The sequence below is a fragment of the Spermophilus citellus genome (assembly GCF_964194105.1).
Source record: "Spermophilus citellus genome assembly, chromosome: 1".
NCBI classification, from domain to species: domain Eukaryota; kingdom Metazoa; phylum Chordata; class Mammalia; order Rodentia; family Sciuridae; genus Spermophilus; species Spermophilus citellus.
Window position 1 is genome coordinate 190312669 of NC_138182.1, and position 25338 is coordinate 190338006.

A 25338-nucleotide genomic window follows, 5' to 3' on the forward strand; every position below is an offset into this window, starting at 1 on the left:
ACAATATTGACTGGTTGTAGGAAGCACCCTACATCCTAGAACACTTTATTAAGACCTTATTGCTTATGCAGTTAAAAGAGACATTGATTAAGCTATAGAAGTTTCTGTACCTGGTCCCAGGTCAATCTGTGCAGAGCTTTCCCAGGCTGTTGGGAGCTGGGACACTACTAGGCAGGGATAGGACTCAGAGTGGGGAAGATGCTACCTCCTAAGAGCCTTAGAGGTGGCAGTGGGCTTCAATAGGGCCCTTGGGTGAGCAAAGGGGTTAGGGGTATAGGTTTAAGCCAGGATCCAGGGGCAACATTCCCTGAGATGAGTCAAGACCCAGCCCTCTGTGGGGTTTCCAGAACAAAGGCTGGGTAAGGGAAGCAGCACTGTGGAGGGGGTAGGGGATATATCTCCAGGCAGTGCTGGAGCTGAGGGACCTTGGCAGAGTGGCCTAGGTGACAGCTATATAATTGTAGCAATTGGGCCTTCCTGCATGACTGTTGGGTGTGAGTGTCCCTTATGAAGAAGTCATGCACCAAGGTGGGGCTTGAGCACCAACACCAGGCCTGGGTAGTGGGTATACTGGGGTGACCACAGTGGGCAAGGAAAGCCACTTGTCACCCATATCTCATTTTGTGTTTATGGAAGATGAGGCAGGGGGCCTTCCCCATCAGGAATGGAGTTATTTTTCAGGCCTAGGTATTGATGCTCCCAATTCTTTAGTTTGGAAGAACTTGGGGGTGGGTGGGGAAGTTATGTTTCCTTAACCAAATCTACTCTTCATGTCTCCTAGAAGCCTCCTTCATACACCACTTCAAGACTAACTTGGTTGCTCTCCCTTCTCCAGCTTTTCTCACAAGGCACTTATTACAGTTGCTAAGGGGAGGAAAGGAAGAAGTTTGAGAGATGACTCTGGTGGTGGTGCCCAATCTATAGAATCAGAAGCAAGCAAGGTAGCCAGGGGCTAGTGACTACCATAATACAGGCGCACAGCCAGGCCAATGAGCAGTGTGGCCAGGAAGAATGTAGCTGTGAGTTGCAGCCGTAGCAGGGCTGCTGAAAGCATGGCATTGACCACTAATGAGCAGGACACAACAAAAAGGCGTGTGATGCTGCTGCCATGCTTCATGACAGCGGACATGAGCAGTCCATTTAGTGCTTGGCTCAGCACCACAAGTGCTGCCCATCCTGAGAAACCCTCCAGGAGGCCTGGGCCAGGACCACCACCTGCGTGCAGACCAAGGTTCAGGAGCACACCAAAAGTGTAGAGGAAGAGGTTTTGAAGTGCGAGGGGCAGACGCTGTCGCTTCATGAGCAGCTCTGTGTATACAGACGACAAGCCTGAGATGAGACAGTACAGGATGAGCAGCAGCAGTCCCAGTGGAGTGATATGCAGGGGCATGGGGCTGGCAGCAGCTGCTAGAGGCCCAGGAAGGGTGTTCCCAGGGTCCTGAAGGCCACCTGCTGCATAGCAGGCCCCTGCAGCCATCAGCAGCAGCAGTGCCAAACCCTGGCGTGCAGAGAGGCGGTGCCGGAGACAGAGGCAGTAGAATAGGGCTGTGCTTCCAATCTTGAGATTGCTCAGCACCTGGTAGGTGCTGGGGTCCATGTAACGCTGTAGATAGATCACCAGGTTGTTGTTGGCGCCATAGAGCAGGGCAGATAGTGCAAAAGGAGCAGCTTGGCGCCAGGGTGGGGCCCCTCGGGGCCATGCTTGCCAGCCCACAAGGAGAGAGAAGGCGCACAACAGTAACTTGGTCAGCTCAGTGAGCAGCACAGCTGAGGAGGGCCGAAAGGGCACTCGGCCATCCACATGGCACAATGCCAGCAGTGGGGCATGGGCACCATACATGGCAGTGGATAGGAGGAGCATCAGGGTCCAGCGGGCCTGCCTAGGACGGCCCAGGCCTGGCATACCACCTTCCTCTACACTCATGCCCTCATCAGATCCTGGTTGCCTGTGTAACTAGCAAGTGGCAGAGGAACTGGGGCACATTTAAGGGATATTAAGTTATGGAGCCAGCTCCCAGGAGGAGCTGGTACATTGCCAGAGAGAATACTGAGGATCAGAGTCATCTGTACACTCTACAGTTAGGGCTGGGAGAGGAAGGGGCTGATGAAGCATGGTCTTGGGGCCAGTCTCATGGAGCTGGGGAGGGAAGGAGTCCAGGTTACAGTCCGACAAGCCACTGTGCACCCTCTGCAGGAAGAGAAGCTAAGATGAAGGTGGCAGGACAGGTGGAGACAGTAAGTAGATGACAGCTGGGGAAGCCAGATAGTGTGTCTGTGTTCGAAAAGCCTCCACCTGTAGGCCCCAGCTGTTCATCCTGCTTCCCCCATAGGATCTAGAGCTAGTCAGGCCCCTTGCGCAGTGACCGAAAGTAGTCCCTCAGTGTCTTCTCCACGTTGGGTACAGCATATGCCTGAGCTGCATAGATGCCAGTGCAGGTGCCAACTGCAAAGCCCAGTACGGCCGATGCCCTCAGTTTGGCCACCACATAGCCAGCCAGGAATCCTTTGAGGAACGGGGAGGACAAAAGTGAGCCATCCTGCAGAGAAAAATGAAGAAGGAAACTCAGGCAGGTTTTCCCTCTTCTCTGCCCAGGAACTACTCAAGTGAGGGTCACTCTCTACAGCTGTAGCATTTTCTCCAAAGATTTTTCTCAAGGTTCTGGAGCTCAAAAAAGAAAAAAAAAAAAAAAGAACTCAGGAGTCCTGATCACACAATATCAGAATCCTGAAGTCAGAAAACTCCAACCACAGAATCTTCCTGCTAAAATGTCAGAGATGCCCCTGAGCAGTCTGAGCCCTGCTATTTCTCCAGTCTCATTTTCTAGCATATTTTCCCACTACTGCAGCCGAACCAACCTCCTTTCCCGCCTCTTGTACATAATACTACTCTGCATATGTTTGGAGTTTTCATTCCTCTCCACTTTACCTAGTTAACCACTACTTAAGATCTCAGGTCAAGAGCTATTTTCTCAGGGAAATTTTCCTAGGGAACTGAGAACTGGCCCTCAATAACCATTTGCTGAACAAATCTCTGCCACTGACTCAATATTCTCAAGAGAAAATTGGACAATGAAGATTAAGGTGAGAGGCAGGAGGACAACTCCTACCTGGCCCACACCACTGCTGACTTCGTCTTCCACTCGCTGTTGCAGGCGTTCCAGCTGGTTCTTGAGAAATGCCAGGTCCTTAAGCTTGGGCAGAGAATCCTAGGAAAAGGGAGAGGCTGGCTCCAGCAGACTGACTCAGCCCCATTCCCTGTTCAATTCTATCAGAAACTGGGAGTTGGGAGGAATGGGGTGAGCCAGAGATATCTTTCTATAAAACCTTCCTGAGATGGCAGTGGTAAAGGCAGAAAGGCATTGAAAAGCAGAGTTACATGGGGCCAGGGAGGGGGTGGCAGATGAAATCAGTATCAGTAACTTGTAATAATCACTACAGGAATCTAATATAGCAATCAGTGTGCAGGAAAGACAGAAGGAACCTTCAATTAGGTCTATGAGCAAAGAACTACTGACTGAACCAAGAGCTCCCCGAAAGTGGTGATCAGTCTTTCTTGTCTGTTGTAAAATGCCTGGTAGTGGGACTGGCAGGCACTTGGTGAATGTGACTGATGCTGGGCTTCCAGACCAAAGGAGAATAATAGCTTGAAGCCGTTCCCTGGACAATTTGAGGGTAAACCCGATTTCTGCCTGGACTGTATCCCAGTTTCTGAGAGCATCTCAACCTAAATGGAGTAACTGGATATGAGAGATAATGAATGTCGGAAAGAGTATGCATAAACGACGAATAATTCTGATCACATGTAAGTATGAAATTCAGTGTGTGCACAAGAAAGTGTTTGAGGGTGCCGTTCGTGTGGATTGGAAACGCTATCTCTGGAAGGGAAATTTGGGGGGCTAGGGAATGAGGCAGAGTGAGGAGCATTCCGGGGTAAGTGTATTTGAGTGTGTGCTAGTAACTGGGCATCATGATGGTATTCGGGAGGGGACTGCTGGGGGATCCCCGACTCCGCCCGCCTTCCCTAAAACTACCCCCATGCCACCCCTCCCTGTTGAGGTAGTCGATAGAGTTCCAGGGAAAACAAGAGGCACCCCATCTCTGGGACATTCCAGTGTCACCCTTCCCCAAAACTACAGAGCCATGGAGTCTAAAGACAATCTGAAAAAATTAAGGATCACCCCCACGTTCACTCACCTTGTCATCCGCCATCTTCCCCGCCGAACTTGTTGCGCAGGCGCAGCCCCGCCTCCCTTATGTGGGCCTACCGCCATCTTTACTGAGGGCGGAGGCACTTCCGGGCATTTTTGTAAAGGATTGGGTGTTTTCTTCGCCGCCGAATTTTGACAGTCTAGTTTTCACAGATGCTACCACGTGACCCCTACCGCCGCATCCCAGGCTGTCTGTGAGCGCGTCTACGACCCGCGCGATGATCTCACTCATGCGCGAGTGCGCGCGGTGCACGTTCACCTGACCGGTCTTCCACCCTCTCGATGAGCTCATAGTTGCGTGGTGGTGTCAGCGAGTCAGGGGCATCCGTGCGCCTCCTCTGGTCCGACGCACGAAAACACACATCCACTCGGCATCTAGACACCACCGCCTAGGGGCGGTGCTGCTCAGACCCCGCCCGGCGTGTTTGCGGCGCCAGCTGGCCTGGCGGTCTCCGGCTCCCTGTGCCGGGGCTTTTCAGCGCAACTCTGCTGAGGTCGGGCTGAGCTGAGAGCGCAGGGCAGCTAGGGCCAGCAGGGACCCGGAGGGGCTATGCTGGGCAAGGATTATATGCTGGCCATCATTCTGGTCAACTGCGACGGTGTGCACGGAGGGGCCTAGTGGGAAAATCAGAAGCTGATGGGGGAGACTAGGGAATGGAGAAGGGGTCAAAATCGGGGGTGGTGTGGGGACCGGCGGACAAATGAACCCTGATCTTACAATCCTTAAGATTGGGGAGCCTTGAGCTTCTGCCTAACGGGCTGTTCCTTGTGGGATGTAGGGAGGGTTATGACAATGGTTATTCTGAACTCATGCATAATATGTGCACCCTCTCCAATCTCGTTTCTGTAGATGACTTGTGGGGGGACCAGAATCTGGAGGGGGAACCAGGCCTGCCCCCAGGCTGGAGGAAGATCCATGATGCTGCAGGTACTTACTATTGGCATGTACCAAGCGGTAGCACCCAGTGGCAGCGTCCAACCTGGGAAATAGGAGATGCAGAGGATCCAGGCACGGTAGGTGTGAGAAAGGGGCCTAAGGCTGTGTGTGGCCCTAGGCCTGCTTGTTATACTGATTGACTGCCCCCATTCTACAGAGGACAGAGAGGATTTGGGGACTGCGGCCCCCCAAGGGGAGATCCTTCTCCAGTCTGGAGAACTCACTGGACCGAAGGTAACAGGGATGGCCCAGGCAAAATGAAAGGCTTGGGAGCATTTAGAAATGCAGCTGAACCCAGTCTGTTTTCCAGATCAGGTTCTGGACTACCTTTTAGGGCCCTGTTCTGTGTTGTTGGGCACAGCACAGCCCCATGTTCTTGACAATCAGTATTTTGAGTTTTGTCCCTTGATCTAAGTTTTTGTCATTAGTTACATATTCTTTTCCATATTCTGTGTCCTGACCTATCATGTTTTAGATCTTGGCCATGTCTTTGGGCTTTGATTTCAAGGATGTCTTGTCTTGGTTAGGGGCTCTGATTCACAGTTTATACACTGCCTCATGTTTTAACTTTTATTCGATGTCCTGTCTGGACCTTGGGTTCTGAATTTTCTCTCAAATTCTAAGCCACATTTTATGTTAATATATCCTGGGTTTTTACCACACTTGGGGTTTATATTTGTGATGCTGTATTTTGGATCTTGTCCAAAATCCTGTGCTGATCAAATAGCTTGGGCCTTACCATTTCCCCTACTGTAGGAAGTATGGTTCTCTTACCAGTTGTGCTCTCTTTTCCAGTAACTCTCTGACCTGGTATGGTGAGGAATCCTATATCCAGAGCCTGGAGCCAGGGGCTAAGGTAGTGACTTGAGCCCGAGGGTCAACCAAAGGCATTGGGAAATCCTTAGTGAAAGATTGGGGTGGACTTGGATTGAGTAGAGGTGATAAAGGGCAAAGGAAGAGACTACCAGAGGGTTTATACATGTGGAGCCTGTGGTACCTGCCACTCCATTCCACCCCTACTCACTCCTGTCCCTTCCCCTAACTTGTCAGTGCTTTGCAGTCCGCTCTCTGGGCTGGGTGGAGGTGCCGGAAGAAGACCTGGCACCAGGAAAGAGTAGTATTGCAGTCAATAACTGTATCCAGCAGCTGGCTCAGACCCGCAACCGTAGCCAGCCCCCAGATGGTGCCTGGGGTGAGGTGAGTTATCTGGCTGCCCAATGGGTTCAGTCTATGGACCAGCAGAAGTAGTTGTCCCTGAGTTACCTGTTTCCTATGGCAACCACTTTTATCTGATCTTTGGGATGACTGTCCTTGGCAGGGCCAGAACATGCTTATGATCCTGAAGAAGGATGCCATGAGCCTAGTGAATCCACTGGACCATAGTCTGATCCACTGCCAGCCTCTGGTGCACATTCGTGTATGGGGCGTGGGCAGCTCCAAGGGCCGGTGAGGACATCTGCATCTCCCCAAGCGAGAGCTGCTTCTCCCTCCCCCCTGCAGGCTGTGATCCCCACTGATGCTGATCCCTGGTACTTGAACCCCTGGACACAGATCCTCTGACATGGACCCAGCACTGCCTCCCCTGCCTGGTTCAGCCCTGGTTGGGGAGGGTGGGCCCAGCTCAGCAGGGACAGATAGGGGACAGCCTGAAAGGCTGGGCTGATTTTCTCCTGTGCTCCCACATGCTTCTGGAACAGTGACAGGTACGTGACAACCAGGTACCCTGACTCCCAGCCCTAACCTCCCCATTCCATCTTTGCTGTATTCCTAGACTGATTTTAAAAGCTTCTTGTAGGCACTATAGGCCCCTGCCTCTAACCAGCTCTATCCCAGCCCCATCTCTGCTTTTGCCAGGGACTTCGCTTTTGTGGCGGGTGACAAAGACAGCTGTATGCTCAAGTGCCATGTGTTTCGCTGTGATGTCCCTGCCAAAGCTATTGCAAGTGCCCTACATGGGCTCTGTGCTCAGGTAAGGGCTAAGGGTGGGGTGGGCAGGACATGTGGTTGTGGAGCTGGGGCTGGAGTTTTCAAGATAGTTGGGTCAGGGTGTTATTGACCCCTTCACCCAAGTTCCTCCTTCTCTCTGAGTCTCATGCTGATTGCATTTATTTTAGATCTTGTCAGAGCGAGTAGGGGTCAGTGGTGATTCTGTTTGCTGCTCCCCAGATCCCATCTCCCCTGAAGACCTGCCACGGCAAGGTACAGGAAAAGGGCTGCTATATTGCAGCATCAGGATGTTTGATGAAAGATGGGAGTTGGGGGAGGTTCCTGGTCATTTAGCACGGCTCCAGAAATGTGAGATTTATGAGATGTCTGGCCCCAGGGATCCCAAGCCCTAAAATGGAGGAACATCCATGGGCTTTCTTTTATTAGCAACATCTCTGTCCTGGGTCCTGGCCCACTCAGAAGGGTAGGCTAGGTATAATGGAGAGTTCCCATGCCAACTTAATGTTTACATTTTAGCGGAACTGCTGGATGCTGTGAGTCAGGCTGCTCAGAAATATGAGGCACTGTACATGGGGACCCTGCCAGTCACCAAAGCCATGGGTGAGGACTGAAGAGGCTGGATGGGTTGGGATGCATAAGACAAGGGGAAGGTGGGTGGGGTGGGATCTACTATTTCTTGGAGACCTCCCATGGCCTTACATAGCCTGGGATGTACCAGCTTTCCCAACTCAAAGTTCTAATTCCAGCCCCAGCTATATTCTTCTCATCTTTCTGAATCCCAAGTCAGTGAGAGGGGCCTAGATACTCTCTGCAGACCCTTTCTTTCTTTGTAACTGGGAGACATTACAGTTGTCATGTCCCCCCAGGAATGGATGTGCTGAACGAGGCCATTGGTACCCTCACTGCCCGGGGGGACAAGAATGCCTGGGTTCCTGCTGTGCTCAGTGTATCTGATTCTCTCATGACTGCACATTCCATTCAGGTACCAGAAGAGGGTGAAGTGGGGAGCCTGTGGAGGGTTAGCAAGGATGCTGAGGGGGTCTGCTGGAAGAGATAGTGGGCCTGGCCAGTGCTTGATCCTCTAATGACTGGCCTGGTATGGACAGGCAGAGGCCAGTGCAGAGGAGGAGCCACTGTGGCAGTGCCCTGTGCGCCTTGTGACCTTTATTGGCGTTGGCCATGATCCACACACCTTTGGCCTCATCGCTGACCTTGGCCGTCAGAGCTTCCAGTGTGCAGCCTTCTGGTGCCAGCCTCATGCTGGGGGACTCTCTGAAGCTGTGCAGGCTGCCTGTATGGTGAGTTGGGGGTTGGCATTCATGGGTGGAATTGTCCTGTAGCTGCTGTATACCATGGACTGGGCTCACGATTGGCAGCCTTTCCACAAATCACAAACCAGTGACCCTAGGGCTGATTGGTTCATAAGTATTTTGGCCCTTGTTCTATTTTTAGTAAGTTTTGATTAGTTGCCAATATTTATAGGCTAGAAGATTTTACATAGTTATTACTATACCTGCATTTCTTAAATTATGAAGAGTCTGGCACAGGGTTCAAATGTGAAATTTCAGCATGTAGCTGGAGTTCTGTAGGGACTCTGCTACATAGGTTTGGCATTGTCTTTTCTGTTTGTCTCATTTAGGTTATTTCTTGGCATATGTGGACATTCAAATGTGGTATGCTTAAACTTCACTTATTTATTCAACAGATGATGAGTACCTATAAATTATATGCACCACACTTGACCCTGGTAATTCAGCAATATAGAAGGCATATTTTACCTTCACAGAATACTTAGGATAGAACAGAAACACATCAGGAAGAGGTTGTATACCATGGGATTGATAGAGGAGATTTCCTTCAGGAGAGAAAATTGAGATGACCTAAGAGGAAGTTACGTGAAGCAGAGTGGGACAGTTATGCTGAGTGCAGGAAACTTCAATTGTAAAGGGGGGAGAGAGAGAGAGAGAGAGAGAGAGAGAGAGATAGATAGAGATAGGTAGGTGTTAGTGGATTAGAGTATGTGGCAATGCAAGGGAAGGTGTAGTGAGAGATGAAGGCAGAAACCAGGTCATGGGTCGAGCTGATGAGTTTATTTTATCCAGGGGTATGAGGAACCAATGAAGGATTTTGAGCAAGACAGTTAAGTTTCGTTTGTGGTTTAGGATGACCACTTAAGCTATAATATGGGTAAAAACTTTAGAGGACACAGAGAGGAGGTAGGAATGCTAATTGGGACCCTCGTTAATAGTTCAACTGAGATAATTTGAGCAGTTGTACTGGGAATGGATTGGGGTTGTAGACCCTCCCCTTGATTAGAGAATATGCTTTGGTGAGGACTGATCCACAACAGTGATAGATAAATCAGAGGTAGCCTAGTGGTAGGTGTGGTTAAGAGTACAGGCTCTATAGTCAAAACTAGGTTTGAATGACAGTTCCACCATTTTCTGGCTATATGACCTTGAGTAAGTCTTCTACTCTCTCTGAATCTTAACTTCCTCATTTGGAAAATGGGGATAGCAACACCTCATAAAAAGCTGAATTAAGTTATATTATTATATCAAACACTTACCAGTGTCCAGCCTTCCTTAATTTCTCAGTAAATATCAAGTTTTATCTTTTTGCTGTTGAACTACTTGACAGTATTGTAAGGATTGCAGATATGCTAACTACCAGCCTTGTATCAGATAGAAGCCTTGCCCAGTTTTCTGTCCTGCAGAAGCTTTCAAGGAGTCCAGGGGCAGAGAGTAGCTGTATCCTCACATCACCCTTCTCCCTAGGTTCAGTACCAGAAGTGTCTTGTGGCCTCTGCAGCTCGAGGCAAGGCCTGGGGTGCCCAGGCCCGTGCCCGCCTGCGGCTCAAGCGGACCAGCTCCATGGACTCCCCAGGAGGTCCCCTGCCTCTGCCCCTACTCAAAGGAGGGGTTGGGGGTGCAGGGGCAGCCCCTCGAAAGCGGGGTGTCTTCTCTTTTCTTGATGCTTTCCGTCTGAAACCCTCTCTACTCCATATGCCCTAAATTGATCTTAGAGGGCTGGGGAAGGAGGCTCTGGATTCATGCCCAACTCTGTACCCCTTCATGTCCCAGGGGTCTGCAACCTCTCACCTTTCCTGCCTGTTCGGGATCCTTGCTTACCCTCTATTTATTGCCCAACTTATTGTTTATATGGATGACTGAGAGGCCCTGCACTACAACTTAGGCCCCTGGTTCCCCTTACCTTGGATCCTTGTGTTCCTTGACCCTGTCCAGCCCTGGGCAGTTGGCTCTACCTCAGCAACACTTTATAGAAAAATAAGTGCAAATAAAAATCCCTCAGTGACCTCACTAGGTGTGAGTATATTGGACCTGGGACAGGGTTGGGGGCTAACAACCTGTGAGGGGTGAGCGTGACTATGAGGGCATGGATGTAATTGACACCTGACTTCATTCAACAAACATTTTCTAAGGTCTTCTTTGTGCTAGATACTAAGCTAGGTGCTGGGGATGTACTAGTCAGATCCCACCTTCTGAGACTCCTAGGGGAGATAAACAAGTCAAACAAAATAGAAGATGCTATGTAGTACAACTAGGAAATCTTCTTCAGAAGAGTATTGTGGTAGCACGGTGAGACACTTAACCTAGCCTAATGTGTTACAGAAGACTTTGGGAGAGCTGACATTTAAGCCGAGTGTTGAAGAAAGATGAGTACTAAGTGAGTCTAGAGAAAATAAATGTGGTGAATGTGTAGGGCACTGGACAGAGGTGAGGCTCCAGGAGTTGACCTGGCTAGATCACTGACGGGGTACACGTGGGGCCTGAATTTTTGGTGGTTTGAACTTGCTCCTGAGAACAATTGGGAGAGATTAGACCCTGAGACTAGGGCTCCCTAGAGCGCCAGGTCCTAGGAAAAACAGCATCGTTTGGTGCCTTGTGACCAGGGTCCCGAAGGATCTTTAGCTGGTGATTTCGAGTCCCTTAGGGAATTGGCGCAGGGTCCCTGCGGTTCTCGGCGGTTGAAAAGAACCGTCCAAACAAGTCCTCCAAGCAGCCAGCGCCGCCTGGCACACATTCCAACTAGCCCGCGTGATCGGCGGCCCCGGAAATGACGCGCTGCCTCGCTGGCAGTACGGAAGTGGAGATGGCGGAGCTGTATGTGAAGCCGGGTGAGCGCAGCTGGGGGCGCCGGGTGCGGACCTCTATCTCTATCTTCCCAAGCCCCAGTGAAACCTTCTGGTGGAGTCCGGCTCTCGCTTTACACATTCCCTCGCCTCCACAGGCAACAAGGAGCGCGGCTGGAACGACCCGCCGCAGTTCTCATACGGGCTGCAGACCCAGACTGGCGGACCCAAGCGCACGCCGCTCACTAAGAGGGTCGCCGCCCCGCAGGATGGATCCCCCAGAGGTGCGTGGGGGCCCTATACACGGAGTCCGGCGAAGAATGGGCGGTGCCAGGGATAAGCGTGACCCAAAGGTCTGTTTCTCTCTTCTGAGGAGACTTCCCTCCACAAGGAGACTGGGACCCCAGTAAGGGGCCCAGAGCGGGTGTTTTTGAGCTCCCTCTCTGCCGCTTAGACCAATAAATGTTGTTTATTTAAGAAGACTCTTTAATACCTTGATCCTAAGTGATCTTATCAAGAGTATTCTCAAGTTGTTTCCTATCTAGTCCTCTTCTTAGAATCCCATAGTGATACATCGATTTAGCCCTTTTACCTCTTCACTTGGGTATAGTAGGCCTCTGAGACTTGATGTGTTACTCATCTATTTATTATTATTTACTGAGTACATACTAAGAGACACTACTTAAGGGCAACAAACTAAATAGCAGTGAACAAGAAGTTAACTACCTGGCGTTGGCAATAGATTAAATATTGATTTAATATTTAATGGTATTTAATGTCATGGCTTGAATAAGATGACATTAAATCAAAGGGCTCTGCAGAGAAATAACAGAGTGATATGTTACTGGGTGACTAAATTAGGCATCTGAGGGGTTGAAATCTGGTAACTAGAAGCCAGTCGATGATCAGGTGCAAGAACATTTCAAAGCTAGTGCAAAGGTCCTGGGATAAGAAAAAGATTGGATACTGAAGAAGTAGAATGGCTACAAAATAGTGAATTTTGCCAGGAAAAGGAGTTTGCATTTTAATCTACAAAGTTGGAAGCTACTGAAAAGTTTAAAGTAGAGAAGGGCTGTCTTTCCCTCTTAAAGTTTCCTAGGACAGAAGTGGGCAGTCACCTGCACAATGGGCTCAGGTTAATTTCTTTTAGCATCCCTTCATCCTTTACACCCTTTTCACTGCAAAGGAGTGATATAAGGAAGGCAGGGTTTCTTAACCACGGCACTACTGATTTTAGGCCAAGTTATTCTTTGCTGGATACTCTCTTTTGCGTTGTAGTTTCTTCAGCAGCACCCTTGATCCTCTACCCGGTAGATGCCAGTATTGTTCAGTCAGTTGTGTTCAGATGTTTGCTCTCCAGCATGGGAACCACTAATTGATTTACATCTTTAAAAGATCACTGTGTCTACTGTGTGCAAAAAGATTTTAGGGAAGAAATGAACAACAAATCAAGAAGCTATTACAGTAATACTGGCAAGATTTAATGATTTGACAAGGAAGGAAGTAGTGGGGATGGTAGGAATTAGGTGTACATTGTTGTGGAAAAAGAAAGAATAAATAGAAATCAATATGGTTTTTTGTTTATTTGACATGGGGAGATTGGAGGATAGAGGTTTTGTGGGGAGGGAAAAAGCAAGTTTTCAGTTTGGGCCATATTTAAGTTTGGGTTGCTGCTATCTTTGGAGAGAAAGAGGGATAGATCAGATTAGAGAAAGTCACCAACAGTCGATGGTATTTAATGGCATGGCTTGAATAAGATGACATAAAGAGAGGTTGTGGATAGAGACCTAAAAAGGTGCTCTAGAACTTTCTAGCATTTCAAGGTTATGTATAGGAGGGAGCAGCAAAGATTAAGCAGTGGCCAAAGAAGAAAAGGGGAGAGTAAAATCAAGAATCAACAGTGCAGAATGCTACAGAGGTCGAGAGAGATAGAGACCTCTACATCTGACAAACACTGCAATTACTGTTGACCTTAACAAGAACAGTCTCTATAGAATGGTGAAAACAAATTTAGCTGGAATGGGCTGAGAAGAGAATATGAAAAATACAGAGTAATTACAGACATTTTACTCAGAGAGTTTTGTGAAGCAGAGATGAGAAAATGGGGCAATGTTGGAAAATGGAATAATGTGAAGGAAGGATTGCTTTTTTTTTTTTTTTTTTAATCTTTATTTTTTAGTTCTCGGCGGACACATCATCTTTGTTGGTATGTGGTGCTGAGGATCGAACCCGGGTTGCACACATGCCAGGCGAGCACGCTACCGCTTGAGCCACATCCCCAGCCCCGGAAGGATTGCTTTTGATAGTATATACTACAATATGTTTGTATGCTGACTGAGAACCAGAACTGATGATGCAGAAGAAAAGGAATAATAGCTGGAGATGGATTTTGATAGAAGCAGGAAGCTTTCATTTATTACAGAAGGAAGGAAAGTGGGCACAGATGCAGATAAGCTGGTAAAAGTGGTGGTGGGAAGATGAGAGAGTTCATGTTTGATGACCTGTATTTTCAGAATGAAACATGAGGCAGGATCAGAGGTGGAGAGACAGTAGGCAAAGAAAGAGTGAGACAGTAGAAAAGTTTAGAAGACGTGTCCAGGCAGTGTTTGGTATGTTTTAACATCGGTGGCCATTAAAAGTATTAAGTTATCATTTATCAGTTTGGTTCTGTTTTCTTCCCAAGTGTAGGCACTATGGTTTAACCAATAAAGTGGGACAAAAGGAAGAGAGGGAGGAGGTAAAAGTGTTTCAAAGGGAGTAGCTGTAATGCACCAGGGAATCTGAGTAGTTGAGCTGTAAGGGTAGGAGGGGCAGTCAAATTTTGGAGATGATATAGTGTTGTGGACTAAGCATTGGGGAATAAAAGGGAGGAACAAAATGATCACTGGAGTGCTGGGGCTGTAGCTCAGTGGTAGAGCGCTTGCCTGGCAGGTGTGAGGCACTGGGTTTGATCCTCAGCACCACATAAAAGTAAACAAATAAAGGCATGCTGTTCATCTACAACTACCAAAAAAAAAAAAAAAAAAAAAAAAAAAATCACTGGAGGTGCAGGAATAAAGTAACTGAGGCCAAATTATTAGATGCATTAATCATCCTTGTAGATGCTAATGCCTGAAACTTAAGTTCTTGACTTTCTTCCTCCAGTTACTGGTCAGAAACAAGTCATCTTGATTCTTCACTCAACTATTGTAACCAAATCCTGTTGCTGCCTCCTCCTAAATAAATCTCGGACTGCTTTTCCCCCCTCATCTATTCTTTTACCATAGTTATGGCTAGGCATTCTCTTTTTCCTGGACCATCTCATTAATCAACTGCCGTGCCGGGCTCTATTCTTGATCTGTTCTCATCAATTTGTCATGAAACATACATCTTTTTTTTTTTTTTTTTTTTTTTGAAACATACATCTTAAAAAATAAGTTGGGGGAGCTGGGGTTGTGGCTCAGTGGCAGAGCACTTGCCTCACATGTGTGAGGCACTGGGTTTGATCCTCAGCACTACATAAAAATAAACAACAACAAAAAGATTATAAGAAATAAATGTCGGGGGCTGGGGATGTGGCTCAGGCGGTAGCGCGCTTGCCTGGCATGCGTGCGGCCCGGGTTTGATCCTCAGCACCACATACAAAGAAAGATGTATTGTAATGCTGTGAACAACCAATTAAAAAAAAAAAAATTGTAATGTTGTGAACACCCAATAAAAAAAAAAAAAGAAAGATGTTGTGTCCGCTGAAAACTGAAAAATAAATATTAAAAATTAAAAAAAAAAAAAGAAAGAAATGTCAGGCACTGCAGAGTGGTGCATGCTTGGCTCCAGAGGCTGAGATAGGAGTATTGAGAGATTAAGGCCAGCCTCAGAAAAAAAAGAAAAAAAAAAAAAGCGAGGTGCTAAACTCCTCAGTGTAGATCCTGTCTCTAAATAAGATATAAAAAATAGGGCTGGGGATGTGGCTTAGTGTCAAGTGCCCCTGAGTTCAATCCCCAGTACCCTGCCCTCCACACTAATAATAATAAGAAGAAGAAGAAAAAGAAGAAGAAGAAGAAGAAGTTGGGCCATGTTACTCCTTGCTTCTATAAAACTGCAGTGGCTTCCCAGGACTGTAGGGCTCGAGATCAAACTCCAAGGCCCTACAGGAACTGGACTGCTTCTCCAGTCATGGCTTACACTGCTTTCTTCAGTTTTAATAAGTCTTAGGAAGCTGGGCAGTTGCACACTTGGAATCCCAGTAACACAGGAGGCTGAGGCAGGAGGATTGCAAGTTCAAAGCCAGCCTCAGCAACTTAGTGAGACTCTGTCTCAAAATTCAAAAACAGAAAAAGGTTAGGAATGTGGCCCAGCTACATTAAAGCACTCTTCAGTCCAATCCCTGGTATCCCTGCCCCCCAACAATTCACCTAGTACTCATTTAACTCTTCATAGCTGCATCTATTGTATCCATTAGTTCTCAACTTAATAAAAACTGTTAGCTTTGTGAGTATTTTTTGTTACACACTAATCTAGCAGCTGTACTTGTATAAACAACTTAGGTCTTTCTATACCCTTTATCACATAGTACATTTTGTTTCTTTACAGCATGTAACATAATTTGGCAGTTGTGTCTCCAACCTCTCTAGAATTTAAGCTTTCTAAAGGCAGGAACCTAATTTGTCTGGTTTACTCTATCTTTGGCACCTAGCACATTGTCTGCACCTAGTAGGTACTTCATGCACATTTTTAAGTGGATGAGTTGTCCCAGAGTATCCCTGCTTAGAAGGGGTGACTTTAGTGTTGAGTTTCTTACCTATTTGAGCCATGCTACTTGAATCCTGCTTTACTTTTTCAGTCTTCACCTCAGAGACTTCTCCTGGGCCTCCTCCAATGGGGCCTCCCCCTCTTTCAAGTAAGGCCCTTGGCCCCCCCTCTGTGGGGAGCTGTCCTGTCTCCAGAGTGGAGCCCACAGGTTTCCGAGTCATCGAGTCTGAGGCTCTGATGGAGGATGTGCTGAGACCTTTGGAACAGGCATTGGAGGATTGCCGTGGCCACATGAAGGTAAGCCCTGGCCCTCCAGGGAGTGGGAGAGAACTCCTTTCCATAGCCAGATGCAAGTATGGCTCCCAAAGGTAGACCTTCTGACCCTATAGGCAATGATTCTTAATCCTGTCAGAATTATGGACCCCTTCAGAATCTGCTAAGGACTTCCCAAGAAAATAAACAGGATTTCAGGAGGGTGCAAAAAGACTTCTGCAGAACTAGTCATCAGTAGAGTTGTAGGAATGAGTTGAATTAAATTCCCATTAGTGGAAAATAGTAGTTTAATTTTCAGTATCTCCAGGCCATTCAGAGCAGAACTAGTCATCAGTGGAGTTGTAGGAATGAGTTGAATTAAATTCCCATTAGTGGAAAATAGTAGTTTAATTTTCAGTATCTCCAGGCCATTCAGAGCATACCCTGCTGGTTTTGTACTCAGTGGGGGAGAGGAAATCTCTATCTATGGTGTTTCCTAAGCTCTCTGGAGGCAAGGAATCAAGGAAAGAGGAAGTAACATAGTAATATTTCATCTATTTGGCTCTTAAGTCTCTTTTTTTTGTAAATTAACCTTTTGAGCTTCTGAGGGTCTGAGAAGCCCCCCAAATTTTTAAATTCTAGCCACACATGCATGTTTTCTTGGAAGAAGATCCATAGGCTTCAACAGGTTCTCAGTGAGGGCCTCTAACCTTTGGGTAAAGAACCAGATCTCTAAAAGACAAAATGTAAGGTCCTGGGCCAGAGATTAGCAGATGCATTCCTATGATACTGCCTTCCCCTTTCCCCACTGGGCTGGCACCACTTGAGTTGGAGGGCATTTGTCTTTCAGAAGCAGGTATGTGATGACATCAGTCGACGCCTGACACTGCTTCAGGAACAGTGGGCTGGAGGGAAGTTGTCAGTGCCTGTTAAGAAGAGGATGGCACTACTGGTGCAAGGTATGGGTGGCTTCTGGTATAGACTAAATCTCTTGCCCTGCCATGGTTGGTTAAGCTGGAACAGGTGCTAAGATTTTGAACTCTGGGATGGGAGGCATGAAAGCTCTTTTTTAGCACATTCTGCTTGCTCAAGCCCTGTTTCTCCTCAGAGCTTTCAAGCCACCGGTGGGATGTAGCAGATGACATTCACCGCTCCCTCATGGTTGATCACGTGACTGAGGTCAGTCAGTGGATGGTGGGAGTTAAAAGATTAATTGCGGAAAAGAGGAGTCTGTCTTCAGAGGAGGAGGCCAATGAAGAGAAATCTGCAGCAGCTGCTGAGGAGAACCAAACTATACCAGGCTTTCAAGAGGCACTATAATTCTGGGGATTCCCCAGACTCACCTAGCCTGTTTCTTATGCCTTGGTGTGGAGGCCTTCTCTCACTTGACTCCATTTTACCACCAGGGAGACTGTCCCATTGGAACTGACCCAAGATCCAATCTGGGGTACAGGGAGCTCACTTGTTAACCCATAACATATGCATTTCAATAAAAACATCTCAGTGGTGGGCACTGGGTGGAAAGAGATGAGCCCTTCATATGTCAAACTGGTCCCCAATACTGTCCTTGACAGCCCACTCCTTGCATACCCTATAAACTCTGTTATCCTTCCTCCACACATCATGCCTAGCTGGGCATGATCAGATTGCTGCTTGCCACTTTTACCAAAATTAGATCAAGAAACTCATTCCTTGTAGCCCCGTCTTTGAAAGAGTTCATTTCAAAATGAGAACAGATTCAAATAGCCTAGCATGTGGATGCTTTTCTTGCAAGGAAAGGAGACTCCCTTATATACCTTCCATCTTTGAGGTATACAGATAGTAGAGATTAGAACCAGTGAGTGGTTTTTGCTATAGAGAATGAAGGAGATGACCAGATACTGAGATTTGGGATCATTACTGACTCATCAGGCAAACTGCTACCTCATTTTGGCCTTTAGTGTGGACCTCAAGGTTTCTTCTAAACCTATGTAAACAACAGTGCTGTAAGAAAGGAATGCACAAGGTTTTCAGTATTGGAATGGGGATTGGTACTTACAGGTAGTAGGAGGTAGAAATAGCAAGGAGAGACAAGAGATTTGGCTATAGGCTGTGAAATCACCTCATCCAGAGAGTGCTGCTTAGGAATGGAGAGGGGAGGGCTGTTGGGGAGGCCCAGTTCCAAGAAGACTACTTCCTGGAAAGACAGGAATATCCCCTGGCAAGGGCCAGGCTATTGCTGTTCATGGTTTGGCGACTCCTACAGTCTGTCCCAGGATGCTGGAAGTTGGCTCAGGGGGAGCTGGGAACAGACCTGGACCTCTCATAAGCCTGCTAGGGCCCTCAGCTGTGTGGCTAAGATGAGAAGACCATCATTGAGGAGAACACTGGAGCCAAGACTTTTGTTTGAATGTTTACTAAGCAGCCAGAAGGTGACATATTCTGTCTTCCAGTCCTAGCCCTTAGCATAGAGGCCTGGGGGTTGGGAGGAGTACCTAAAGACCAAAGAGAAAGGAGATCTAAGGGCTTGGCAAGTAGCCCACTCCTATCCCTGGTCTAGCTGCCCCAGATTTAAAGGAGGTCCGCAACCAACAAGTCACTCCTTTCCAGATTAGATGAGGCTAGCTGTCCTTTGGATATCCGAGAAAGAGGTGGTGGCAACAGCGGCATGAGGGATCCCTCTATAACGCCACACGGGGGGATCATCTGCACTGGATTAGAAGTCCATTTCAAATTGTGCGTCATCTGGAGAAAGAAAAAGCAGGGCTGGTTGGTGGCCTGAGGGTCTGTAGGCCTATGGCCAGTGTGGAAACCCCTCTTGGAATTGAACCCCACTCTACTTCACAGAGGCATCTCAACTCAAAGGATGAGGCATTTCCTAATTTTAGATACTGCTTTCCTTACCGGGTATCTCTTCCTGTGTCTCCTTCTGCTCCTTCAGCAACTCCAGTTTGGAGGGTAGGACTGTTGGAGGAGTTGTGACCCCGGGAATCTGAGGGAGGCAGCAGGGGGGTGTCCGGGCAATGGGTGAGTTCTTGCACTCCAGCAGGAACTTTCGGTCGTAGATGATCCTGGTGCCTGTTAAAGGGTAGAGTGCTGAGGTTAAGAGTCAGGAACTTGGGCTCAAAGGTGATTAGGATCCCAGGCATCAGCCTTTTGAGGACTGTGTTGGGGGGTGTAAGACTATGTCACATTTCCCAGTGTGTAGACTGACTAGGACCTCTACTGTCAAGGCTTCATGGCACTGAAAGACTACCAGGCCTAAACAAGATGTGTCTAAGCATCATAAAGCAACTGGGCTTTCCAGTTAGTCCAACCAGGGGACTTAGGTTTGGGGGAGTAGGTTTGGGTGAGTTTCAGGTCTTAGTTCTAAAAAGGAGCACCAAACTTTGAGCTCAGGGTCTGCTACTCTTAAGCTTTGACATTTTCTTGGTTTGGTTTACAAGGTGGGATATAGTTGCCCCACAGCTGTGAAGGGGGCACTCATCTCCTGCAAAGAGAAGCTGTGTTCTTCCAGATACTTGCTTTCCTCATGAAAAACAGGGACATACTGTTCTTATTCTGACCACTCCCAAGTCCTTAAAGTCTCAGCCTTCTAGCTCAAGGGAAATCAGCCAGCATTGTTGACCTCAAAGGGAACTGCCCAGTTCTTGCCCCTCCCCTTTACCCAGGAATTGCTGGGTAGGGAACCCAGCCGCTCAAGTTCTCAGGCTGCTGGCTCAACCAGCAGCAGGGGAAGCCTGGACTTTTATTTATCACAGCTAAAAGACAAGAGCCAGCTGCATATACCTGAACCCCTGCCCCTAACAGCTCTAACCAAGATTTGGTGCTTCCTGCTCAGGCCACCTTCTACTGGGACCTAGGCGCCTACTCCCAGGAAGCAAATTTGCTAAAGGTAGGAGCACATGGAAAACCCCTAGAAACAAGGCCAGAGAGAGGAATCTACTCACTGTCACCGAAGATGGGCTCAAGGTACTGTTACAGCACTTTCAGGTTTTGGGGAACTAAGTTTCGGTTTCAAAACCCTCCCTCAAACCTACAACCTGCAGAGGGGCCTGCGGACAAAGACAAATCTACAGCCCACGCCTACCCACCCCCGCCCGCAACAGCACGCACGCGCTGGTTTGCCAGCACTCTGCGGACTCCGACTAGGCCTGCTGACCTCCCGGAGTAGTGGCGTATAGCGTGCCCCCCGGCGTAGTGCTGTAGCAGTCGGGCAGCCGTTCCCGGCCCCCCGGAATCGGGCAGCTCGTGGACGTGGACATAGCAGACAGGAGGTGCAGGAAGACAACCGGTCTGGTGCTGTGGCGCGGAATGCTGCTGAGTCTGAGGCGGACTTGGTTGACCACGTGCGGCCGCAGCAACAACACTAGGACGACGTCACGCCCGGGGCGGGCCACTCGCTGTCACTCAACCTGACGGCGCCGCCTACTCGCTAGAGAGCAACCAGACTCCTTAAAGGTGGGGGAAAGTCTAAGACTCTGCACAAGCCTTCAGATCCACCTTGAGCAACATTTGCCAGCTTTCCTCTCAATACTGCAACAGTTTAGCAGTTTACTGCTTACACCTGGGCTCCTGGGGAGTACAGCTGGCTTATTCCTCTCAAAAGTTCTGGACAGTAAAGCACTATTAATAGCCATATTTTACAATGAGGCAAATAAGCCCAGGCAGGAAAATCTGTTTCAAAGTAACAAATGTTGTTGGAGGGGTCCTAAGTGTATCTCACTTCAGAACCTGGTCCCTTCAACACAGCTGTGTACTGGCCACTAGGAACAATCAATTGAGGCTGTGGGCTTAGCTAAGTGGTAGAATGATTGATTAGCATGCGAGACCCTTGGTTTGATTCCCAGCACAGGAAATACACGATTGCTATATGGTGTGAAAATGCCTTAATGGCCTTGACCACGGCAAGGGACTTTCTTTCTTCAGGGAGCTTTCTGAAGAAGTTGTACCTGGGCTAAGGATGAGTGGGCCCTGAGGGACAGGGGGAGGCTGCAGTTTGAGAAATCAAGAGGGGAGGCCTGGTCTTTTATCTATCACAGCTAACTGAGGATAGGTAGGGGGTCTGGTCATTTAGCTCTGTGAAAGGGAAGGTCGGAGGGAGTGTCTGACCTTGGGAGATATATATATATATTAGTGATATAATAGGCCAGAGAGAGGTGGTGGGAGAGTTAAGTACTAAGTCTAGTGTCTATATTATAGACTCTAAAAATTTTAACTTCAATCCAGTTGTCCTGTTTGGCTTCCCCAAAATCAGCACTGTCCTTATTACCCCCCAAAATTAAGTATAGCACCTGACCACATGCACATACTGGTATTACCTCAGCTATGGATTCATTAGAATTTCCCTTAGCTTTAATTCTGTCCCTCATTTAAAAAAAATTATAAATCAGTGCTTCTTAAACTTTAACGTGCATATAAATCACCTGCAGACCTCAATGAGAACTCTGATATACTAGGTCATGGTGAGATTCTGGATTTTAAATACATTCCCAGGTAATACAGGGGCTGCAGATGCTCAGAATCATATTTCAGACAGCAAGGATATGTATGCTTAATTGTTCCAAACAGTTTTGAAGAAAGCATCTTACAAAGTGGTGCACACCTAAATGATGTACATTAACTGTGATGGAGAGCAAGGCTTGGGAACAAATTATAGAGTCATCTGATAAGTCATATTTTAAGCAAGGTGATGAAGTAGTTTGTTCAGGGAGGCATGGGGTAGAGGACCATGAGATTGAAGGTGGGAAGCCCAACAGTGAAAGCAGGTGCGCAAAAGGGCTATATGGATAAAGATAAATATATAAGACTCAGATACAAAGAGGAGAAAGAACAAGGTGATTGATTAAGGGTGGGATGAGGGAAATGGAGATAAGCCAGGATACTTCCCTATCTTCTGGTTTGACAGCCTTGGTAGCTAGAATGCTAGTATAATAGGGAAAACAAGACAGGAGCATTGGGGAATGAATATTGTGTGTGGAATGCCCAGGTAAAGCACAACATGGAGCTAAATATATTGGTCTGAAGTTCACAGGGAGAACTCAGGCTAGTGCTTCATATTTGAGTGGAATGAAATCCAAGAGTATGGAAGGAGATAACCTTGGGAGAAGATTCAGTGTAAGACAAGCCCTAAGCACATCAACATTTATTTAAGGAAGAAGGATTCACCAAAACAGAAAGAGCAGTCAGAAAACAGATCTGGGAGAAGTTTTCAAGAAGGATCCATGTCTAAAAAATCTCTACTACAAAATAGCAGCAGTAGATATCACTACTATCTGCACTACTGCATGAAGCTAACTTTTTGGAGACACTAGGTGGAATAAGTTTGGAGAACTAGAAAATAGGTTGTTGGCTTTAGAGAGAAAGCTAGATTTATTATCCATGCAACCTGGATAAGGAACAAGAGTTTAAATCAGAGTTAATACTCACTAGATATGGAAGTTTAAAAAATACCTATGCCCAGGCCCCACTCCAGGGACTACATTAAACATATGAGGAAATACCGGGTCTCCACCACTAGGCAAACTGGCTGAAGTCACACCAATACCATCAAGATGAACTTTCCTAGCATATGCAAGACTCTGCATTAGATCACCAGCACTGTGCAAAGATAAATAAAGGATAAGATAAGTATGCAATAGATGATTTGATTTATGACCTTGTTTTCCAAATTAGGTCTTGAAGCCTAGGCTAATTCCCTTTTTATTGGAGGTGATCTTAACACATTCAAAGAGTTTTAAACTTCAAAGCACATTTTTCTCACTCCTTTTCTATAGGAAAGAGTGAAGGTGAAGGAACTAGCCTGTTGGAAAATGACAAAGCACTAAAGGTGAAATAAAAGTGCAGCGTTATCAGAGCCCTTCACCCCAGTACAGGGTCCACTGGGAAGACGTCACGACCAGCTATACTTCTCGGTAGAAATTCTTCTTGTTAGAGAACAAGATGTTCAAAGTTGTTTTCCTACAGGCTTGTTTGCCTCTTCCTGGGTTTACAATGTGGTCCAAAGGTCTTCAACAGTGGGATACAATCATGTATACCAAATACTCCTCTCTGCTTGGCATGAAACTATCATATGACCAGCTTTTCTTCTACAACCTAACTCTAACTAAGATGGTCCCCCTTGTGCCCTAGTTTTGAGATCAGCAGGAGGATTTGGTCAGAATCTACACAAAAAGATGGAAACTGAAGTTCCAAGTCCTAAAATTTCTTACCTCTGGTTAGGAGAGGGCACCATTGGCTGTCCAACTCTCTTCTTTGGTCTGGTTAGATGAGGTGATGGGATTTCCCCCTTGAGAGCAGGGACTGAAGAAAGCAGACTGGCCTATAAAAGGGCAAGTCAGCACACTGTAGCCACAATAGATTTAAGGGGTCTTACAACATCAATAATTTTATTGATGGTGGAATTTTGTTAACACTGAATACTATTTGAAATAAGAGAGACTGGAAACCTTAATGATATATTTTATTCCTTGAAAGAGCTGTTACTCTCATGCAGTTTGACCTGTATTTTAGCAGGATGTTTCTTAATGACTTGAAGGACTACTATGGATGTGCAAGGTTTTCTTCTACCTTCACTAAAATCTCCAAAATCAATACTCATCCCCAGAATAGCAGGCTTTTTTCCCCCACCTCAGAACCAAACCTCAGTACTATAAACATTTTAATGGTTTCCAGTATTCGCAGACCGTATAATCTCATTCACAAGAAAAAGGAGAAAATTTATGTTAGAACTAGAGGACTCTTTTGAGTTTCATTTAAGTTTAGTTTCATTTTCAAATGATGAAAGCGAAGCCCAGAAAGGTGAAATGACATGCCTAAAGTCATAGTGCTTCAAGTGGCAGAAATGAAAATAGAATTTAGGCTTCTGACTCTTGTTCTACCATACCCATACTGCTTCCCCCCATATCCCTTGTATATTTTGAAAGTAATCAAGTTCTTACCTGAGCTAGGTTTTATCCAATGTTCAGGTTGGTAAATAGCAGTAAAGGAATGCCAGGAAGAGGCAGGCAGAGGAAGAAGAGATTATAGCAGGCGAAATGGGGTTGGGAGCTGGCTACCAGGATCCAAATAGAAAGAAAGGAAGGCAGGGCTGATAAAAGAGTAGTAGTTCTTAAGGAACTACATTCACTGTACAACTCCTGTTTCTTCCTAATTCTCCTAGGGTTTTCTCCCTCCTTTTCTCTTTATGGGTTCTAATTCCCGAATAGAGATAACATTTCTCCTTTTGTTGTTTTCTAGGTGCACATTTAAGGGTTCTTCCAGACAATTCAAATATATTATAGATAGTTACAATAGAACCAAACTCACCTTTTTGTCCCACTGAATAATTTACTTAATATTATCTCTCACTAGCATATATTTCATCAAGAGTAGTTTCATGGGCTGGGGTTGTAAATCAGTGGCAGAGCGCTTGCCTAGCATGTTTGAGGCACTGGGTTCGATTCTCAGCACCACATAAAAAAATAATAAAGATATTGTGTCCATTACAACCAAAAATATTTAAGAAAAAGAGTAGTTTCATTCATTTCATTGTTTTAGGTGATTAATTTTGTTATTGATAAGTGGAAAGTGCAAGACATGTAGGTGATCCAAGGGGTCTCCCCCTCCCTCTAGGATCAGGGGGCCTCCTGATAATATTTGATGTGATTATCAATTACTACAAAAGCAGTAACTATGATACAAGTGATAACTTTCAAAATTCATTAAAAAAGAAGTAAGGGTTGGGTTGGGGCTCAGTGGTACAGCATTTGCCTAGCATGTGTGAGCCACTGGGTTCTATTCTTAGCACCACATATAAATAAATGAATAAAACAAAATGTCTGTTGACAACTAATACACACACACACACACACACACACACACACACACACACAGAAATAACTTTAGTAATCATTCTCTTACATAAGATGAAATGGAAGACAAAAGAACAGGTTATGTCTAACACGGAACAAACATGGTATATCTGACCTGGTGCTGGCTTTAGGACCTAGGCAGTGATTAAGAATTCCTATTATGAGAGTAGAAAGGTGCTGCTTGTATAGTTTGCTCCTAGTTACTCCTTTTTTGTGTGCATTCTCTCTCTCTTGCTTTCTCTATCCACCCCAAACATTTTCTTATTTTCTTTTTTATAATGCTTATACATAAGACAAGAGATTCAACTACATTAAAACACAAACAGATTGATGACTATACTT

At 46.6% G+C, this 25338-nt stretch overlaps 6 protein-coding genes across 6 annotated transcripts in view; 2 read left to right on the top strand and 4 right to left on the bottom strand.

Moving 5' to 3' along the window:
- Positions 1–6: 6 nt before the first annotated feature.
- Positions 7–2018, bottom strand: SLC35A4 (solute carrier family 35 member A4). Its single transcript, XM_081282508.1, has one exon. The coding sequence runs from the start codon at positions 1922–1924 to the stop codon at positions 953–955; it is 972 nt and encodes a 323-aa protein (XP_081138634.1). The 5' UTR covers positions 1925–2018; the 3' UTR covers positions 7–952.
- A 147-nt stretch (positions 2019–2165) lies between these two features.
- On the bottom strand, positions 2166–4358 carry LOC308643006 (SLC35A4 upstream microprotein). Its single transcript, XM_081282556.1, has 3 exons — positions 4195–4358; positions 3108–3206; positions 2166–2537 (listed from the first exon to the last, which is right to left on the bottom strand). Exons 1-3 carry the CDS (start codon positions 4207–4209, stop codon positions 2340–2342), a joined length of 312 nt encoding a protein of 103 aa, XP_081138682.1. The 5' UTR covers positions 4210–4358; the 3' UTR covers positions 2166–2339.
- Positions 4359–4531: 173 nt separating this feature from the next.
- APBB3 (amyloid beta precursor protein binding family B member 3) lies at positions 4532–10412 on the top strand. Its single transcript, XM_081282458.1, has 12 exons — positions 4532–4807; positions 5059–5222; positions 5303–5379; positions 5941–6001; positions 6196–6342; positions 6464–6591; positions 7000–7114; positions 7260–7344; positions 7609–7692; positions 7959–8074; positions 8199–8390; positions 9870–10412. Exons 1-12 carry the CDS (start codon positions 4759–4761, stop codon positions 10104–10106), a joined length of 1455 nt encoding a protein of 484 aa, XP_081138584.1. The 5' UTR covers positions 4532–4758; the 3' UTR covers positions 10107–10412.
- A 143-nt stretch (positions 10413–10555) lies between these two features.
- Positions 10556–17862, top strand: SRA1 (steroid receptor RNA activator 1). Its single transcript, XM_081282520.1, has 5 exons — positions 10556–11230; positions 11344–11469; positions 16005–16210; positions 17016–17124; positions 17274–17862. The coding sequence occupies exons 1-5, from the start codon at positions 11170–11172 to the stop codon at positions 17483–17485; spliced, it is 714 nt and encodes a 237-aa protein (XP_081138646.1). The 5' UTR covers positions 10556–11169; the 3' UTR covers positions 17486–17862.
- Positions 17863–18544: 682 nt separating this feature from the next.
- EIF4EBP3 (eukaryotic translation initiation factor 4E binding protein 3) lies at positions 18545–20790 on the bottom strand. Its single transcript, XM_081282570.1, has 3 exons — positions 20307–20790; positions 19049–19222; positions 18545–18889 (listed from the first exon to the last, which is right to left on the bottom strand). Exons 1-3 carry the CDS (start codon positions 20407–20409, stop codon positions 18861–18863), a joined length of 306 nt encoding a protein of 101 aa, XP_081138696.1. The 5' UTR covers positions 20410–20790; the 3' UTR covers positions 18545–18860.
- A 2561-nt stretch (positions 20791–23351) lies between these two features.
- ANKHD1 (ankyrin repeat and KH domain containing 1) overlaps positions 23352–25338 on the bottom strand; it is a gene marked incomplete at its 3' end in the record, with an annotated part of 131361 nt that continues 129374 nt past the window's right edge. Inside the window, exon 35 of the mRNA XM_081282385.1 lies at positions 23352–23465. Coding sequence (XP_081138511.1) covers positions 23352–23465 — 114 coding nt within the window. The remainder of the gene's footprint in view (positions 23466–25338) is intronic.

Bases quoted from the DNA above. Each gene is read 5' to 3' on its own strand.
- SLC35A4 (XM_081282508.1), bottom strand. From the start codon at position 1,924: ATGAGTGTAGAGGAAGGTGGTATGCCAGGCCTGGGCCGTCCTAGGCAG.
- LOC308643006 (XM_081282556.1), bottom strand. The intron at 2,538-3,107 runs GTAGGAGTTGTC...TTTTCTCTGCAG, and splicing joins TCAGCAGTGGTGTGGGCCAG to GATGGCTCACTTTTGTCCTC.
- APBB3 (XM_081282458.1), top strand. From the start codon at position 4,759: ATGCTGGGCAAGGATTATATGCTGGCCATCATTCTGGTCAACTGCGAC. The intron at 7,115-7,259 runs GTAAGGGCTAAG...CATTTATTTTAG, and splicing joins TACATGGGCTCTGTGCTCAG to ATCTTGTCAGAGCGAGTAGG. The intron at 7,693-7,958 runs GTGAGGACTGAA...ATGTCCCCCCAG, and splicing joins GCCAGTCACCAAAGCCATGG to GAATGGATGTGCTGAACGAG.
- SRA1 (XM_081282520.1), top strand. From the start codon at position 11,170: ATGACGCGCTGCCTCGCTGGCAGTACGGAAGTGGAGATGGCGGAGCTG. The intron at 11,231-11,343 runs GTGAGCGCAGCT...TCGCCTCCACAG, and splicing joins GGAGCTGTATGTGAAGCCGG to GCAACAAGGAGCGCGGCTGG. The intron at 17,125-17,273 runs GTATGGGTGGCT...GTTTCTCCTCAG, and splicing joins GATGGCACTACTGGTGCAAG to AGCTTTCAAGCCACCGGTGG.
- EIF4EBP3 (XM_081282570.1), bottom strand. From the start codon at position 20,409: ATGTCCACGTCCACGAGCTGCCCGATTCCGGGGGGCCGGGAACGGCTG. The intron at 19,223-20,306 runs GTCAGCAGGCCT...ACCCTTTAACAG, and splicing joins ATACGCCACTACTCCGGGAG to GCACCAGGATCATCTACGAC. The intron at 18,890-19,048 runs GTAAGGAAAGCA...TTCTTTCTCCAG, and splicing joins GACACAGGAAGAGATACCCG to ATGACGCACAATTTGAAATG.